This window comes from Electrophorus electricus, chromosome 25 (assembly GCF_041902795.1).
Source record: "Electrophorus electricus isolate QZ-2024a chromosome 25, ASM4190279v1, whole genome shotgun sequence".
NCBI lineage: Eukaryota > Metazoa > Chordata > Actinopteri > Gymnotiformes > Gymnotidae > Electrophorus > Electrophorus electricus.
In genome coordinates, this window is record NC_137521.1 from 9,375,438 (window position 1) to 9,394,604 (window position 19,167).

At 41.1% G+C, this 19,167-nt stretch overlaps 1 protein-coding gene and 1 long non-coding RNA gene across 4 annotated transcripts; one reads left to right on the plus strand and one right to left on the minus strand.

The window, feature by feature from the left end:
• The first annotated feature begins 265 nt into the window (after positions 1-265).
• abtb1 (ankyrin repeat and BTB (POZ) domain containing 1) lies at positions 266-7,273 on the plus strand. Of its 3 annotated transcripts, none has more exons than XM_081707685.1 (12): positions 266-545; positions 1,156-1,218; positions 1,351-1,406; positions 1,991-2,135; positions 3,011-3,170; positions 3,658-3,703; positions 3,855-3,971; positions 4,384-4,496; positions 4,604-4,702; positions 4,802-4,969; positions 5,170-5,375; positions 5,635-5,811. In XM_081707685.1, exons 1-12 carry the CDS (start codon positions 490-492, stop codon positions 5,663-5,665), a joined length of 1,260 nt encoding a protein of 419 aa, XP_081563811.1. In that variant the 5' UTR covers positions 266-489; the 3' UTR covers positions 5,666-5,811. The 3 variants fall into 3 exon arrangements, with proteins under 3 accessions (XP_081563811.1, XP_081563812.1, XP_026863421.1); XM_081707686.1 differs by having other exon boundaries at positions 267-545; positions 5,170-5,423; positions 5,635-5,774; XM_027007620.3 differs by having other exon boundaries at positions 268-545; positions 5,170-5,370; positions 5,635-7,273.
• Positions 7,274-7,393: 120 nt separating this feature from the next.
• Positions 7,394-19,161, minus strand: LOC145653735 (uncharacterized). Its single transcript, XR_014119908.1, has 3 exons — positions 16,963-19,161; positions 8,482-8,604; positions 7,394-7,912 (listed from the first exon to the last, which is right to left on the minus strand). It is a non-coding gene; the product is annotated as an uncharacterized LOC145653735 (long non-coding RNA).
• Between the last annotated feature and the right edge of the window lie 6 nt (positions 19,162-19,167).

The window sequence follows — 19,167 nt, forward strand, 5'->3', positions numbered from 1 at the left end:
GAAGTGCTTAGCAAGTACCTCAAACATCGAGATGTGTAGGAATGAGGAGGAACAGGAGCCATCATGGGAGGATAAACCCCTGCAGATATGTACTACCGGCAAATAGTGGAAGTGGCTGATATGGAAACATCCATATACTTTGGAGCCTAAAAATACCACTAGGCATCTTATGGAGCCCGTCCGTAAGGGGAGTCAATTATTGTGTAGAATCTGAAAAACCGTACTGCAACACTAGAGGGCGAAAATGGGCATAGTACGCGTTTATGCTGGCAAAACTCGATGGTGTGCTAAATCTTGTTCCTGTTTACGTCTGGGGTGATATTTAAGAAAAAAAACCCAAGACGACCGTTCTAGCTACGGACAGTGCCTCAAAGCAAGAGGTTTCCAGCTTATTTTTACAGTAACGCCTACGACACCGCGGTTGCATCTTCTCCTGTCGTTGAGGCAGGCCGTTTCAATGCATTTCAGAGAACCATTATCACCGCGCAGATGGACGCCAACGATTTGTTTTCAAGTTGCAGAAAGGGCGACGTTGCAAGAGTGAGGTCAGTAGTTGGCTGGGGTGTTGTTTTTATTTTGTTGTTGGTACTTATAAAGTTAAGCTACAGGAAATTCATCTCTCCATTATGAATCTATTCCTATATACACTTTATCCCTATTTAGGGCACAGACGTTAAACGATATTTAATTAATGGCTTATAATTTCGTTTAAGTGCTAACTTAGGATGCGCCTTTTTATGCATATTTTGTTATTAAAAATATTCCATTGCCTTGTCGTACTTCTAGAGTTGATACTTATTTCATGGGTTCTGGATCTCGCAACTCTTAGAAACATAATTTTCATATCAAAACGTGGAGAAGTCAGCAGCTGACACTGACAGATAAACACCCTGATAGCGTAAGTTTAGCCCCAGCGTATTTTGCTTTCTAACGACTTACTTTATTCCAGCTAGACGCCATCCTGTTGAGAAATCTATTTTAGGAAAAGTGTATTTCAGTTACAGAATTTCTCACCCTTATTAAAATGACCACCCACTCCACCTCACCTTCTTCAAGTTATGTCCAGTTTCATAATGTATGGTCTGAGTTTTGTTAGGCTTCCTGTGTGCTTCATGCAAGCCTGTTTTGTTTGTGTTTGTTTTTTTCTCCTCTCAGATACCTGGTTGAGCAGAGAGATGTGGAATTGAATGTAAGAGATAACTGGGACAGTACACCTCTGTAAGTCATAACTGATACCTTTGCAATACATGTCAGTTACACCTTTTTACATCCAAATACTGCATTAATGCCACTATGAACAAGATGTCAGCTGTAAACGCTCCACCTCACCTTCTGTTTTCCTGTCTGAAGGTACTACGCATGTCTCTGTGGACATGAGGAGTTGGTGCAGTACTTACTGGCCAGTGGTAAGTATAGAAACCTGTTATTAAACAGATATATGGCTTGCATAATGGAAACTTATTTCCATTAGCTCATGAGCTTAACATTTCTGTGTGAAGTTTGACCTTCAGAAGTTACTGAATTTTTTCAGGAACCCTTGCATCATTTTTAGTTAGCATAATGTCTGCTAGCATGTAAATAACTTTTGGTTCTTACAGGCTGGAATAAGCCTGACATGGAGTTGTTCAAACCAATTCTGTGTGGTGAACAACATACGGACACACAACATATTCTAAAATACGTTTTCTCAATAGGGAAACATCTAGCTGGAGTAAAATAGGTTGCTGGAATGCAGATTGTGCTGGCGCTAAAGTGGCACTAATAGTGTGTTATCTGCCAATAGCTGCTGATTTCTCCATGTTTTGATATGAAAACTGTGTTTTTAAGAGTTGAGAGATCCTGAACCCATGGAACAAGGGAAAGAAATACTTTTTAAAAGCAGTCGAGTTGCTGCTTGTGTGTACATTTTGTGGGTGTGTGCATGTGTGATGTGTGAATGTTCTCCTGTTTGTTTACATGTGTGCACACGTGTGTCTGTAATCTGTGGCAGGAGCAAAGTGTGAGGCAAACACATTTGATGGGGAGCGCTGTCTGTATGGAGCTCTGAGTGACTCCATCCGACGACTGCTGAAGGACTACAAACGTATCACAGCTAAAACAATGCAGAGGGACTACTATGAACAATTCCTGCAGACGTGAGACATGAGCACGCATACACATACACACACACACACAAGCATGCGCGAATACAAACACACACACACACACACATACCCAATGTCCACTGAAAGAGAATTCTGAAGAGGGACTGCTACTATCAGTTCCTGCAGATATACGACACGTTCACACACATGCACAACATCTACTGAAAGAGTATAATGCCGAGAGACTACTGAAGGCAGTGGCTGCAAACCCAAACACTAAAACCACACTTACTTTTCATGCTTTACATACATACTCAATGTCCACCCACATGCTAACATTTCACATTCCTGTACTGGAACATCACTCTCACGTACACATACATGAAGTTTTCCTGCAGATGCCAGTTTCAGGCTTTTACTGTTTGCAAAATGTAGGCCATTGCAGCACTGTTTAAATTTGCAGTCAGAGTGGGATTGTCTGTGTTTTAAATGCTACGGACAGGTTTTTCAAACACCACCCTCACCAACCTTACATGATATAAATTACAGCATCAGTGTAGAACCTGTTGCACTTTTGAGCTGTGCTTATCCACCATCCGAAACTCTTACCGAATGCTCTTTCTGGTTCAGGTCTTAGTACCTTACACTGTATGCAAAATGTATTCCTTAAAAACCTTTCTCAGTACAATATTCACAGTTCATTACCATTACATTTTTACACAGTCCAAACAACAAGTTTAGTTCCTTGTTACACTTGAGCTGTTTGTTTAGTTCCCCATTCATGTTAAATAATTTGCTTAGTTTGCTTTTATAGCTGAACTTGATAAATCCTTGTTTTCTGATAAATCAGTGTTGTATTTCCTTGTAATGTGAAACACTGCCTGTTTGCATCCTCTGGTTCTGTCTGTCTGTGTCCTGTGGTGCAGGCTGCTCGAGCAGGGTTCCTACAGTGACGTCACATTCATGGTGCACGGTGAGATGTTCCAGACGCACCGCTGTGTCCTCAGTGCCCGCTCCGAGTACTTTGCCCACATGCTGGAGACCAAGTGGAAGGGCAAAGCTGTCATCGCTCTCAAACATCCACTGGTGGGTGCAGTTGCACAATCTTTCCAATATAATTCGCCACACGAATAACTGACTTGCATTTGAAATATGCTTTCCCTATCCCAAAGCTGCAGGACTGAGGCCAGTTACAACAGAATGTGGCCAAATGATCACTTAGGAATTGAGGCTACTTTGTTACCAGTTTTTATAATTATTAGACTATTTACACTATTTAGATCTTTACCTTTTGTCAGGTGCTGGGATCTCTAAGGGTTGTTATATACAAACATGGGATTAACAAAGCCAATGTTTTGTTAATGTATATAATGTATTTATATTTACAAATATAGTATTTAGTAGATGCTCTTTTCTAGAGTGTCTTACAATAATAATAAGATTAATGATAATGTTTTTTCAAATTAGTTCTTTTCAGTAAAGCTTTATTAGATTGTTTATTATGAATTACAGTGGTGCTTTATTCTTAAAATGATGCTGCTGTCTGTCTGTCTGTCTGTCTGTCTGTCACCAGGTAAACCCGGCTGCATTTGCCGCCATCCTGCAGTATTTCTACACTGGTGAGTGTTAAAGCTCGTGAGGATCACTGAAAATACAACAAAACCACTCCCCGTGTTGACGTGGGGTGAGCCTCCACCTGACATGCTGAAGTGGTTCACGTGTTGTTTGAAGCTGCTCTGCTCCGTGTGTGCGTGTGGTGTTGCGTTGCAGGTCGGCTGGACATTGACGTGAGCTACGTGGAGGACTGCAAGCGCCTGGCCAGGCAGTGTAAGATGGGTGAACTGATCGAGGAGCTGGAGCTCAAGTGCAAGCAGGTGCAGGAGTTTGGTGAGGCCAGTCACATCCTAGATGCACGTCCACACACACACACACACACACACACACACACACACACACACACACACACACACACACACACACACACACACTCATACACACACACACACTCATACACACACACACACACACACACACACTCATACACACACACACACACACACACACTCATACACACACACACACTCATACATACATTGACAAGTGACATTCAGGCCTTTCTCTCCTCAGTACTGTTCTTTTTTGTTTTGCTCTCTGTGTTTCTGCCAGTCACACATTCTCTCTCTGTGTCCTGGTTCGTTTGTCTCCCCCTCACGCTCTGTCTCACTTCACTTTGCCCCCTCCCTCCCCTCTCCCCATTTTTCTCTCCATTTCCCATACTCCCTCCCGCTGTCTTTCTCAGTGTCTAATAAGCCTGGGACATGTGTGAAAGTGTTGACTCTGGATCCTCACGAATGGCAGCTGCAGGATGGCATGTCTCTGTTGGCCGACAGCGCCCTTCCCGCCGAGCTGAGGGTCAGACACCTGTCGCTCCTGTCACTCAAAGTCGTGTTCCAGCTGTTCACAGGTGCTGCGCACACTCTTGCTATGCTGATGAAAGCACATTCACTCTGCTTTCTCAGGTTGGATATGGGCAGCTTCCTTTTGATCTTACTGACAGCTTCCCGAGCTACCCCGACATTTGCTTCCGGGTGGAGGGTTATGATTTCCTGTGTCATAAGGTGAGTGAGTATCAGGGAATAACACTGCATTTTGTTTTATTTATTCTATTTGGGGGTTTTTTAATGTTTGTGTGTGTGTCTGTCTGTGTGTGTCTTCAGGCATTTTTCTGTGGTCGTAGCGATTATTTTAAAGCACTGGTTGAAGATCATTTCAGTGAGGTAGAGACACTTCAGTCTCTTCCTGGAGTTCCTGTCATCACTTTACATGATGTATCTCATGAGCTTTTCACTAGAATCCTCTATTACATCTACAGCGATAACACTCAGGTACATGCACAGGTACACACGCACTCACACACAGTTACCTGCACACACACACGTGCACATACCAACACACACGCATACTCCCTCACACTCTCTCCCTCCCTCCCTCCTCTTGAACCGTTTTTACAAGTTTCAATATCTTCATTATGTGTGTGTGTGTGTGTGTGCGTGTGCGTGTGCGTGTTTGTGGATGCATGTTGCAGCTATCCCATGATAATGTATACGAGGTGCTGTGTGTGGCGGACATGTACCTGCTGCCCGGGCTGAAGCGTCTGTGTGGGCGCACCCTGGCGGCTCTGCTCAGAGACGACAACGTGCTTCATATGTGGAAAACTGCCAAGCTCTTCAGCCTGGCTCGCCTGGAAGACCAGTGCACCGAGTATATGGCCAAGATCATCGAGAGGGTGCGGTGTGTTTGAGACAGAGGGCTAATCTTTGGAAGATGAATATGAATAGGGTCAGGAGAACGGTGGATGTGTTTTTGTGTGTTAGTAGCCTATCATCATAAAACTGTTGTGCCTTTGAAGATGAAAATGAATAGTGTGGTAAAGAATGGAAGCATGCCTATGTGTTTGTGTGCGTGAACGTGTGTGTGTGTGTGTGTGTGTGTGTGTGTGTGTGTGTGTGTGTCTGTGTGTCTGTGTCTTTTTTTCCTTAATCTGTCTAAGCTGGTGGAGAGGGGAGAGTTTGCGGAGTTGATCAGAGAGGATGCTGGGAATGTGACTGCGCGGCAAGAGACTGACTCCATCCCCTTGGTGGACGAGATTCGTTACCACATCAGCAGCAACGTCCAGACCTACAGCGCCATCGAGGAGGCCAACCAGAAACTGCATGCTCTTGAGCACCTGCTCAGCTGCATCGGCCTGGACTGCTAGACAGAGGGGGGCAACTGAGATGAGAGAGAGAGAGAGAGAAAACAGATCTGGAGTCAGAGTACTGAGGAGCACTGGAAAGAGAGGATGCTTAGGATGGTAATACAGTGAGAAATGATGGCTAGACTCAAAAAAAGCTAGCTCAGTAACAACCTATTTTAGATCTTAACTGCCTGGCATAAAAGTTCTAATATACATCTGCAGTTCACATACATACACATGCACACAGTATATATTGTGATAGTGCTAATTTGTCCTGGGTAAAGGTAGAGGACCCTCTGGTTTACTTCTAGGAATACTTGTGAGTTAGTTTTCTTCTAAAAAGATCCTGAACCAGTGAACTCCAATGTACTCTTTTCTATTGTAGCATGATATTATAGTAATGTGCCCTTTATCATGGTGGAATAAATTTGGGCAATAGTGCTTCCTTATCTGATAAGCTATGATTAGTGATGTCAGCAAGCCCAGCATACATTCTTAGATGCAAGTTAGGATACAGCACAGTCCATGTTGTTTTCTGAATGTTTAACTTTGTGTGAAACTACGTCATATAAGGAGATTTTGTATTGTAGCATCACTGTGTCCTGGAACTCAGGAGATTCAGAGAGTTGATTGGTGAAGTTCTCCTATAAAGCATAAGGCGTTTTGTTTATGCATTTATTATCAGTTACAAGGACTGACAAAAAATGATAATGTCAAGAAGAACTGCAAGGCGTGTGATGGCTTCTGGTGCATTGATGGGTTTTTGCGAGGTGAGAAGGGCATGTTGGGACATCGCTGAGCTGGAGGCACTGGGTCTTTACTGAGCTGTTTGTGCAGTTCTAAAACATGCACACACACCTATGTATAGCTGCTTCCAAACACTTGCAGTGTGTTATACATCAGTGACTCTAAATGCAGTCCTTAATGAGCACTTTCCTGGCCACATATTAGTTCTGCTGCCACTACTGGGGCATTTGAATGTGGTAGTCAGCTTTCTATATTTCTTGATTACCTGCCTAAGGTGTGGGAGCTGGAGTGGAACTGAAAAAGTGGCATGGATTTGTACTGGATTGGGAATATTTGTTTTGGCTCTCTCATTTATTAACCTGTGCAATATTGTGTTACAGTCTCATGTGTGTGTATGGTGTGTTTGTGGTTTTTTGTTTTATGTTTTAAAACTCATTTCATTTTTATTCTGTGGTGGCCTCTAAGGCCAGAATGCATAATCTCGGATTGAGATCCAAAGTATGGTTGATGTCTGTGGGCGTTCCTCTGTCTGTCTGATGGTAGGATCTGGATCTGAGGACAGCTCAAGAACCACCTAGAAAAGTCCTTAGCCCAGGTTTTCTTAATAGCAGTTAGAATTCTGCATGGGAATTGCTACATGTGAGAAATGTGACTGTGTGGAAAAAGAAGCTACATAGAAGCAAATAAATAATTATAAATCTTGTTATTTTGGTTTGTTTTTGTCATGCAAAAATTTCCATTGACCTCAAATCAGCCTGAAAGAGTCCACAGGCACTACTCAGCTTTGTCTACAGGGGGTGCCACACACATGCAGTGCATCGTCTTGCAGGTGTATTTCTGTTTCCTTTTGTCTATTCAGTGTGTACATTTTTTTTTCATTTCAGCTTTACTTCAAAAATGAAAACTAGTTCTTTCATCATAACCTGAATTATAAACTCACTTCTGCTGCTTGATAATCAGGGCTTGTGTGTGTGTATAGTATAGTATAGTAATGTCTTACATCTCTGGAGAAGTATTTCAAAGGAATACTATTTATTACTTTGATGACAAAATGATCATATTCCTGGAATCTTTCGAGTATAGTATGTAACATTATGCATTATGAGCAAAGTACCTGTGTGTGTAAGTGAACTTGTGACTGACTTGCATATACCTCTCAACATTTTCTCATTTCCCTATATCTACTAATCACAGATATTCATTTAGTTCAGCTAAATAATTTCCTAATATTAATGTCCACAGACACACATGCTGGAGCTCTTTGATTTGTAGAAATGAAGAAAGGTCTTCATCAGGCCTTTTTATGCTTCTCTAGGTGATAGGAGCGAGAGGATCTCCATGGCAACTGGTTTGAGAGAGACAGAGTGAGAGGTTGACATAGCAGAATTTCTTTTTCTGACATACATTCATTACACACTGTGTGCGTGTGTGCGTGCGTGCACCCATGCACGACTGGTCTGAGTCACGAACCAGCGCAGAAACGTCATGAATCCTTAACCAAGCAGTCAGCACTGACAGTGTTTAAATGGCTTTAATGTGACGATGTTAACAAGGCCTGCAGACTGGTACACTTCAGTCTCCTACTTCTCTCAACAACCACACATACACATATATCCTCATTCTGATTACATTTGCTTTTTCCATAACATAATCCCTGTGTGAGCAGAGGTATGACCTATTACTACTGATACAATCTGCTTTAGATGGATTGATGAGGCTCCACATCTGAGCCACTGGTGCTTCCTGTCCAATGTTCGTGCAAATGATGGCAGGATCAGAATATCTGCATGGTCTGTTCCACTCAAACACACCCAATTCTCTCTGATATAATAAAGAGCACTGAGACAGACGAATGTTATTATGGTTTGTTGTAATTTTACTTATGCTAGTGAATTGTTCAAGCCCCATGCTTACAATTTTCAAAGGACGTTAATCCTCCCTCATCCTCTCCTCTTCTGCTTTGTCTTAATGGCAGCTTGGGTTGCCCTTTAGTCCTTTCGAGTTCTTTGGAATGTGAGGTTCTGAAATATTCAGATTCTAGAATGCAAGCAAAAGCTATTTTTAGTATTCACCAGATGTTATTTGAACATAAATCTAACTAGTGTATGTGACTTACCAATCATCCTGGTTTGATTATGGTCCTGAAGGGCTGAAGTTTATATGTGCATAAAACTTTGCTTATGCAAACGTATTCCCTCAGCACCGACTGACCAGGAATGTATTGCAGTTAAATAATCAACTATTCTATTAAATCTGAAAGTGCTAAAACGTTTCAATGTGCTAATTTGCTTTGGTTGTTCTATCCTTTAGACTAGGATGGGGCAGTATTAATCCAGACAATGAGGACACTGATCATTTCTCCCCTGATTAATCAGTGTGTCAGCACTATAATTTTTAAAAGCACGTTCATCTCCTTTCAGGTAACTTATAAAGTGATGCTTTTGTCCAGTAGTTATTCAACAAATTTTAAACATGATATAGTTTTCTGTAATCTGGATAACAAACAAATTGAATGTATAAAACTCATGACTTAAACTATAAGCCCTACAGTCTACTATTCAAAATAGATTTGAATGGATTTGTAAGGCAGGTTACACCTGTAAATACAATGAGGCCATCATGTAAATCAAAAAGTAAAATGTTTTCATTTGTATATGTTGTGTTTTTAGTCCCTCTAGTTCCTGTAGTTTGTTTCCATCAATTTGTCCAAAAGTTAACCTGTTTTTCCCCAAAGGGTGAGCCTTTGTGTTATCACCGCCTCATTCTTCTCCTCGCAGCGACAGCAGCCTTCGCTGTGCACTACACATCGTGAACGTTGATACCACCTTGAGCAGCTCAAAAACATTGCTTTTTTACTTGGGCTAATTATTTCAATACTTCAAGATGAGCTGTGCTGCTATATGTGACCACTGCGAAGTTCAGTGCTTTCCTTGTTTGACTTTAGAAAAGGGATTGGGAATTGAGTGATATGTTGAATCATGTGTTAAACTGTGGAAGGCACTAAACTGCATTTAATCTTTGCAAGACTTAAAACAGTCCATTTTTTCTTCTCCACCATTACTGTGTACTTTTGTATGTGTACTTTAGGTCTTAATATCTTGCTGTAGAATTAATTTTATTTGATCCAAACCTAATTTTCTTACACTTTGAGACCACTTTACTCTAAAATTCCTTGATCGTCTGATTTCATTAATCCTGTACTATGCTTAAAGCCTCTGGTCTCAGTGTTGGCAAAGCAATCTAGCACCATTATGGATCATCCACAATTTTTTCGTTATAGACTTTATTTTGTCATCTATAAACATGATGCTGGTCTTCATTTTCAAAGAGTTCTGTTTTGTTTTCATCTGAAGGATTGGACATTTTCCCAGAAGGATTGTGGTTTGTTCAGTCACCATTGTTATTCCTTTCACTAAGCAGTGGTCTCCTCCTTGGCCTTTGTCCATAGAATCCTTCCTTGTTCAATGTTATGGCGTAGGTTATGAATTTAAATCATCACTCCAGATGTCTCCAGCTCAGCCTGAAGTTCTTTGGATGTCGTACATGTTCTTTTTCCACATTTCCAACAAACTTTTGCAGGCTTCTGTCATTGATGTTCCTTGTTCCACCACACCCTGGAAGGTTCCATGAGTAGCAAATGTCTAGATAACATTTTGAACTGTTCAAGTAGGGATACCAAGGTGAAGTCTTGAACCCTTTCAATGGCTTGTGCTTGGTGATAACAGCATTTCTGGTCTGCTCAGACAGCTAACTTGCTTTTGACATAATGAACAAGAAATAAAACTGCCACATCAAAGCTACCATTCACGGGCTAATTAAAGTAATGTGAGCACTGAAAAGCTGGTTACTGGTCAGTCTAATTTCTAATTTGTCACAGATTGGACTGACTTTGTCTTTTAAGTATAACAAAACAAATGGTGCAAATAATTGTGTCCTGGCAGTGTTTTCATTTTTTTATTTGCTAGTTTTGTGTCTTGTGCTTTTCTATATCAAACCTATTAGTTTATGGGTGTGTCTTCCACAGTCCACTGACTCATGTTAAAAACTAATGTGATTTTATGTGATATGATGATTTGCTGTAATGTGATAAAACCTCCACCTCACAGAGCACATGTACTGCCCACAGGTGTGTGCAGAGAAAAAGTTGATTGTTCATATGTAAACCACAGTAGCATATAATATGAGCTGACTGTATATTCTGCAAGTTGGAGTCCTTGAACTTTGGGACATTATAGACTCACAAGGTGAAAGATAAATAGAGGCCTGGACTATTCAGATTGATCCACCCACCAAAGACTCTTGTTAAATGGCAAGCTAGTGTAGCATCTGCAGATATGTCTAAGAGGCTCTTTATCAAAGTATCAATTAAACCCACTACCATTCCACATCACAGAGAACACTTTACAAAAATGCCTAAAGGTAGCAGTGCCTCCAAAGCACAATGAAGTAGGCTTTGCTCTATTTCAAATAGCATTTATTACAGCAAGTGTTACTCTGCTTCAGTTTGCATAGAAACATAACAAGACCATAAGGGAGGTTTTCTAAAGTTATGTATTAAACAGCTTTGCTTGAAAAAAAATCATTATCAGCCCTTAGCAAAAAAGGAAAAATGCCACCCATTGCTCAGAACAGGACTGAAAAAGACCTTGGTTACCAAGGCAACATTCTCAAACCAACTTGTTAACATCACAAGTTGGCTTGTAGCAAATGTTTTCCATCTTGTCACGCTGTAATATTAAACAAGATAATGTATTAGGCCTGAACATGAACCAATAAGTAAACATGAGTAAGTCATCTTTTGAAAGCAGTTTCAGTGCCAGCTCCTTGTCCCTTTTACGCCTGCAAAACACTCTGATTCACCAGGTCAATCACTGCTAACAAGCATACCATGGCCATCCTGACCACCTTCATCTGAATACTAGTTCTGTCCAACTGTCATCTATTTCCACCTCCATGTGTTCACTTTTGTCTTTGTAAAGCATTGTTTTCCTTTGGTCAGTGTTCTGAGTGTTTCGATCTTTGTCTGTTTGTGAATCTACCCTGTCTTTGGATCTCATTTTTACCTCAGTCCTCTGCCAAGCTCAGCACCAGTCTGTTGTGCTAGTGGCAGTACCAGAGAGATATGATGCCTCCCTGGATACATGTAAGAGGTTCTTTATTACTTTATCTAATTTGTGATACTGTTACCAACTGGAGAAGCACATTCCTGAGCTACATCACTGTGGCATAGTAATCATCCAACCCTTGATTCTCAGCCACAGTTTTCTGCCCTGTTCTACTCCATATTTGATCACCCCACCATGGGTTGAGATCCTGGAACCCTTTTGTGTTGAATTCAGTAGGGAAAGTGAACTGCACAGAGCATACCATGGAATTCCACACAACTGCAGCTGGAGTAACCCAGCTCTGTTTCGGATGTGACTCATCATGACACTTCAAACTGAGCTGGCATGCAGAAGCACTGTTGAAAACCTAGAGGAACTCATCCGTTGGCCATGTCAGTCTATAACCTTATGTGCACACAGCTCCCAGCCCGTTCCCAGACTTCTTTCAACCCTTTCCTCCCTATATCTTCATCTGATTCCCCCATGTCTATAACCAGGACTCCCCTAGACCCCACTAAACATAGATGACAGATAACTGAGCCATACCTAACCACCTCATCACCTCCTCCCCAAACTGACCCCCCAGGACTGGAGATGGAGGACTGGAGATGTAGGACTGGAGATGGAGAAATGTCCTCTGCTTCAGGTAAGAGGCTCCATTCAACATCAAAACCAGGTAAGTCTGCTTACCTGTGCTTCTCAAGCTCCAAGCTAAAGTCATGTCATTTTCAGTACTGATAGATTCCAGAGCAGATGGAAACTTCCTAGACAAATATCTAGCCTGGGACCTCCACTTGCCAGTCCATCTCCATCCAACCACCCATGAAAACCAACCTGAGCCTTTAGGCACAGGTCAAGTCAAATACCAAACTCCACTCACCTTAAAAGCTGGCATCGTTCACTCTGGGACCACCCAATTCTTTGTCAGCTCGCAACCCTCTCATTCTGGGTCTCCCCTGATTAGTCAAGCACAACCCATCCCTGTTGTAGTCTTCCAGACAACCTGTAGCCTTAGGTCACCACTGTTTGAATATTTGTGTAACCATCCCCATCAGGACCACTTCCATTAAAAGCCCTCGAACAAAAGTCACCGGCCCTATTCCCACTGAGTATTCTGATTTCTCTGATGTTTTCAGCAGATGCTACTGAACACGACACTGTAGTCCCCCAACCTGGACCTTGTGATTGTGCCTAAGGAAGCATAATCATAACTTCTATCCATTCCTTAAACCAAGGTCATGGATGTGTACATATTAGAAGCACTCGCACAGGGTTTTATCCATCCATGAACCTCATCTGTAGTGGCTGTGTTTTTCTTTGTGGAAAAAAAGGACAGTGGGCTTCATCCATGTAGCAACTACAGGGCCCTCAACTACACCATTTTCAAGTTCCCTTATCCACTACTGTTCGTTCCACAGTTTTTACAAAACTCAATCTGAGAAGTGCATGCAAACTAGTGTGTATCAGACAGGGGGATGAGTGGACAACAGCTTTCATCACTTCCAAGGGGCACTGCAAGTACTTGGTGATGACATATGGCTTAGCGAACTTGCCATCTGTGTTTCAATCCTTCATGGACAGCAAATACCACAACGAAATTGACCACTACATCATAGCCTACATAGATTATATTCTTATCTATTCCCCCACACTCCAAGAATGCATATAACATATCCATAAAATTCTCACCAAACTTAGAAACAACCAGCTCTATATGAAATTCAAAAAATGTCAATTTCACCAGAGCTTTGTGTCATTTCGGGGTTACATCCTTTCACCCAGAGAAATCTCCATGAACAATGACCACATATCTGCAGTTACTAACTGGCCCACATTCTGTTCGATCCAACTGTTCTATCCAACTAGTACCGTAATTTCTTCAGGAATTACAGCACTTTGGCACTTATATGCAGCCACAGACACACTTGTGCTTGACTCCTTCAACCCTTAAGGACAAGTTCACCTCAGCCCCTGTTCTTAAGCAACCTGATCCCGCCAAGCCATTTATCATGTAAGTGGATGCTTCAGAGGTTGGGGTAGGAGCAGTGTTGTCTCAATGACATGTTCAACCTGAGAAATGATTCCTCTGTTCTTTCTTCATCAGGAAACTGAGCACTGTGGAGCACAGCTACAATGTTGGGAACTGAGAGCTCTTGGTGATTAAAGTTATTAAAGTTGCACAGGAATATTGTTGCCACTGACAGGAGGGTGCCCAGCCTCACTGACCATAACAATTTAGAGTAGCTCAAGCTCAAGACTCAATTTCAACACTCTAATTTATGGTAACCCACTGGCCAGGCTCAAAGAATATAATTGCAGACACACACCTCTCACACATATATGAATGAGATAAGAAACCCACTCAGCCTAATCCAATGTATACTTCCTGACTCCTGCTGGGATATGAACTAAGAATTTGTGGCTCAGCAGAGTGGGTTCCCACCTCCAGAAACCCCTAAAGGAAAGGTCTGTGTGCCAGTCTTTTTAAGAAGATGACTACTTCAATGGGTACATTCGACTGTTAGCACTGGACATTCAGGCATCTCTTGTACAACTCACCTGGTCCAACAACAATTCTGGTGGCTCTCTATGACAGATGACATACATGACTGTTCTTTCCTGTCCTACCTGTTCTCAGTCTCACGTACTGAGACAATTACCTGCTGAGGAATTACCTTTATTGGTGCCACATAGATGGTGCTTGCACATAGCCATTGATTCTCCCACCGTTGAATGACAATACTATCATAACAACCATAGTGGATAGGTCGTGGAAGATGTCACCTCCTGAAATTTCCTTCTGGATCACTCAAGTGTTATGTTGTCCTGCCTCTCCCGAAGTTCACTTCCACTCGCAAACTGGCCAAACTACTTTTCACCTACATATTCTGTTATTTTGGTTGGCCAATTTTCCTTTCACATATGGAGACAAGCTAGGCATCAACATTAGCTTCCCCTCAGGCTACCATCTGCAAATTAACAGGCACACCAAACATCTGAATCAAGAACTCAACGAACGGGACCAACACTACTTCTTACCATGGACTGAGTATGCCCAGAATTCCCTAATCTACTCTTCACTGTGTCTAATGCCTTTTCAGTGTGTTTTAGGCTACCACCCTGTAGAATATCTTGCCTTCTGATAGCCCCTCTGTGGATTGGCATCACTGTAGTACACACACCTCTGAAAGGCTTCACATGTGAAACTCCAACAGGCTGTGTGTACACAACAAACCTTTGCTAAAAGATGACGCAGACCCTCTCCTCTGTTTCACCCAGGGCAGCAGGTCTGGTTATCCGCCCATTACCTCTGCCTACCATTCAGGGAGCTATCTCCCAGATTTGATAGCCCACTTATCACCTTCAGATCCCGCCTCACATGTGTATTTCTCCAATATTCCATGTCTCCCTATTGTAGCCTCTTCATTATAGTCTCTTTTCCTTTATGCCTGTTGCTACCTCTCCTCCTCCTCTGGTAAGCTTACATGGTTCAGACTCTGGCAATCTCAAAAAATGCAGCATTAACTCATGGATTGGGAAGGTTATAGCTTGCATTCCACGCTGAGTTCCAGATCAGCAAGGTTGGCCTTGTTATCATCTGGTTTGGATGTCTGTAGTTATTTATTTGGGGGGGGGGGGGGGGGGGGCACTGTCACATCTGAAAACTTCTCTGATTCACTTAGTCAATCATTGCTAACACCCATCCTGGCCAGCTTCACCTGTCTTTGGTCAGCATACTGAGCATTATCTGGTTTTTCCGTTTTCCTCAATTTTGATCTCTCTCTTTCACTCTCATTTTTACTGCTTAGTGCTTGGATCATCCCTTATCCTATCCAATGTGACAGTCCTTCTGTTAACTTATTAATAGAATTTAACAAGAACAGCTTGTTAAACTTCAATAACTGTCAAAGCGAAAAAGACCTTATCATCCCACCTGTAGTCTTTTAACGTCCAGCTGTGTCTTTCTCTTTTGGCTGTATATTAGAAGCTCTGTTTGTTGAGTGTATCAATACGCTAAGTTCATCCTAGCCTAGGTGAGACTGCACTCCCCTACATAGGTCACCCATTTGGGAAGATTTTCTCCTGGAACCTTAGTAATTTGTGAAATTTGCGCTGGAAGTCATTGTCTGAGTATTTATTTTGGTTGTTTCGAAAATGTAAATACGCTTAGTGAACGGTAACTATGACTTTTGAACATTTTTAAAGAAATAGCAGTAGAGTTTCATTCCTATAGACCTCATAATGGAAATAGACAAAAATTATTTCTGAGATTCTGCTATATATGCATGACACAAACATTCATCGAATGACATGTAAGCTGTCATGGCTGTTGCACTCTGAATATGAAATGAAAAGGAAAACAGAAGCCAGTCTACAGCACCATTTCACCTTTGTATCTGGATCCTTTTGTTTGTTTTATTGCGATTGTTGTTTTAGTGTTCTATTGAGAAATAATTTAACATCATATCAATCCAAACACAATTAGTATGTTCAAAAATAGACCTTATTAACATGCCCACTGGACTAAGGTCATCAGAGAATGACGTTGTTTATTTCCTGTTTGCGGGTAATGTAGTTTAATAGGAATCCTGCCGCTTAACCACCAATGTGTGTAACAAAGCCAAGAGTCGCAGGGTAGTATGAGGTATGATTACTTTATACCAGTATCATGTTGACTTGACTTGTGTAAGAGTGGTGCAAGGTTAACATGCCTTGTTTCAACTACTGGAGTAACCTTAAGATACATTTTGAGGTTACACTCACAGATATCAGCATGCTTAATGTGTGCATTGTGAGTGTGTATGAGTGTACTTAGTTTCCTGCAATGGTCCTATGATGTGCACACAAAAGCGGGTGCACTTGCACGTGTGCGTGCACACACACACACGTACACACCAACAGAGCACATGCAAGAGTGAAAGAGGATTACTATGGCAGCACATGACTTTGCTGAGAACTGGAGACAGTAGGTCACCCACCCACTTATCAGGAAGAACTACTGCAAAACTATCATCTAACCAAACTCTCAACAAACAAACAAAGCTCATTCAAAACCCAAGAAGAATCATAATAATGGGGGACAAAAAGGCTAATTAAATGAGCAGAACACACCTCAGAAGAACCTGTTACAAAAAAAAAAAAAAAAAAATCATATCATAGCAGCATATAGCTTATACTGCTGGTTTTAACGAGAGCGCTGTAACATTCAGCGAATTTAATCTGAACAAAAATATTCATAAAAAAATGTCATACAAACAACAGGGAAAAATAATTAAATGCAAATAATCACCAAACACAAAGCAGCACATTTGGGCAGCTGAGAGCAGAAGGGAGAGCCAGTGGCTGCCCCTTCCTGTCCCCTGGTGTTGCTCATCAGGTAGGCCCATGTAGCGAAACTCTGGGATTGCATGATGTGTCTGTTGAGAGGTGTTCGCTTCCTCTGTGGCCAGGAGCTCCAGAGACCAGAAATTGCACCCTGGCAACGCGCATAAACGGTCCGCAATAAGCATTTACATGAAAGCTTCATGCAAAATGGGGTGTGTAGTTATTTGAACTGATGTCATCAAACTCACAGGATATTATATTACATAGGTGATTACTTAGTGACACAGTTATTGTTGTTTTGGCTCTGTATTCCAGCACATTATAAGGTTAATGTGTCCGATTAAATTTGAGGGTAGTACTCATGAACCAAAGCAGAGCATCTCATCTGTGAAACCTGATAGCATGAGCATGTGTGCCTGCCAGTGGAACTGACTCACAGTATTGATGATGACACAGTCAACAGGGGATAAATTCTGAGGTGTGCAGGAGCATTGTACTGCTCATATCCAACCTTTCATTGGATAGTGCTTTGTACAAAAGAAGAATGACTCACTTCATCCAATACAAAAGTAAATTTAAAGCTGACATTCTGCACTTTAACCCCATAGACATTGTTTATAAGCAAAACAAGAAAGATTCCATTTCTGCACCATTACACATTATATACATTGCACTGTATATAACATACATCACATATAAATAGCAGTATTGCAAAAAAAGATCAAACAAAAAATATTCACAAAAATAGGTTTATGGATTTTGGCTTTCATATAAAATTTGGATAATTTTAAACAAAATAAATGCTTGGACATGGAAAACAGGTCGCACAATATTCTCTGAAAAAACTACTATACAACCTTGTGAATATGCTATTGATAAATGCTGTATATGTGCTGAGAGAATTATAGAGGATTTTATATAATTCTACTGTACTATCCCTTTTACCAAAATCCCAGTAAGCAGCATAGCAAATACACTCGGACCAGCCATCTGTCTTTATTCAGTATACAGACTCTCTCTCTGTCATGCACAGACACACCATGAACACATATACTGCTCATGTTATGATTCCTGGCTTGTTTTCCATAATATGAATGTTTATGGCGTGAAAAACACCACACGAAATCTGAATCGTACAGTGTATTGCTTAATTATACAGATCCTTACAATATTTGTGCTTTGCCATGCATCTCTTTTTGTTATTGTATTAATACTATTATTAAATATTGCATCAACAATATTTCACAATGTTGCTTAAACCTTACCAAAACCTTTCAAGGGGTCATTATAGTAAACTGTTAAAAACAGTTTAAAAAATGGAGTGAGAATAGACTAAAAAAAATAATAATTCTGTTAAAAGGTGAGGTTTTAGACTTGTACTGAGTAAGTATTGCCTAAGATGTTTTTCTGCTAATACACAACTGGTGCTTCCTGTAGTTCTGATGAGAAAAGAACAATAAACAATAAATGCTGTATGTTTTACACCACTGCATGGCATTCAAGTGTGGCTATACACAAATATTATATATATATATATATATATATATATATATATTGAAATTAAAAGAATACGTTTAAAATAGAAATGAACTTAACGAAATTCTCCATGCTGATGTACTCAATTTCAAAGGAAAAACACAACAGGGACACAAAACTATAATAACTCTGAGACACTGATATGAACAAGACCTTGGAATCCTAGAAGCAGTTTGGTAATCTTGGTTACGAGAGAGTCAATGACCTAATATTAACTGATTCCGTTGTGGCCTGTTTGGGAACACTGGAGATATTAAAGGACGTATACAAGATAAATGAGATAAAGGCAGAAGCTTGGCCAGTTAAAATGCCAGCATGGAAAAAAACACAGTATGCATTAAAACCTTTTACCTTGATTTCGCAACATGCATTGTTATGGTTGAGTTGGACTTTGAAAAACTGCAGGCATCTGTTACAGTCACGTGCGCGTCTGTGACCCTTTCTCATCTAACCCAATGTATTAAAATTTTACATGAGTTACATAAAAAGATAAAGCCACCCAAAAAGCAAAATAGTCCGGTCTGTACAATCTAGGCTGTTGTGACCGAAAAAACCCCCCAAAACTTTCGTTGGTTGCTAGGACAGTGACACAATCATCGCTGATGTTCGCACGGTCTGTCACCGCCTTGTCTAC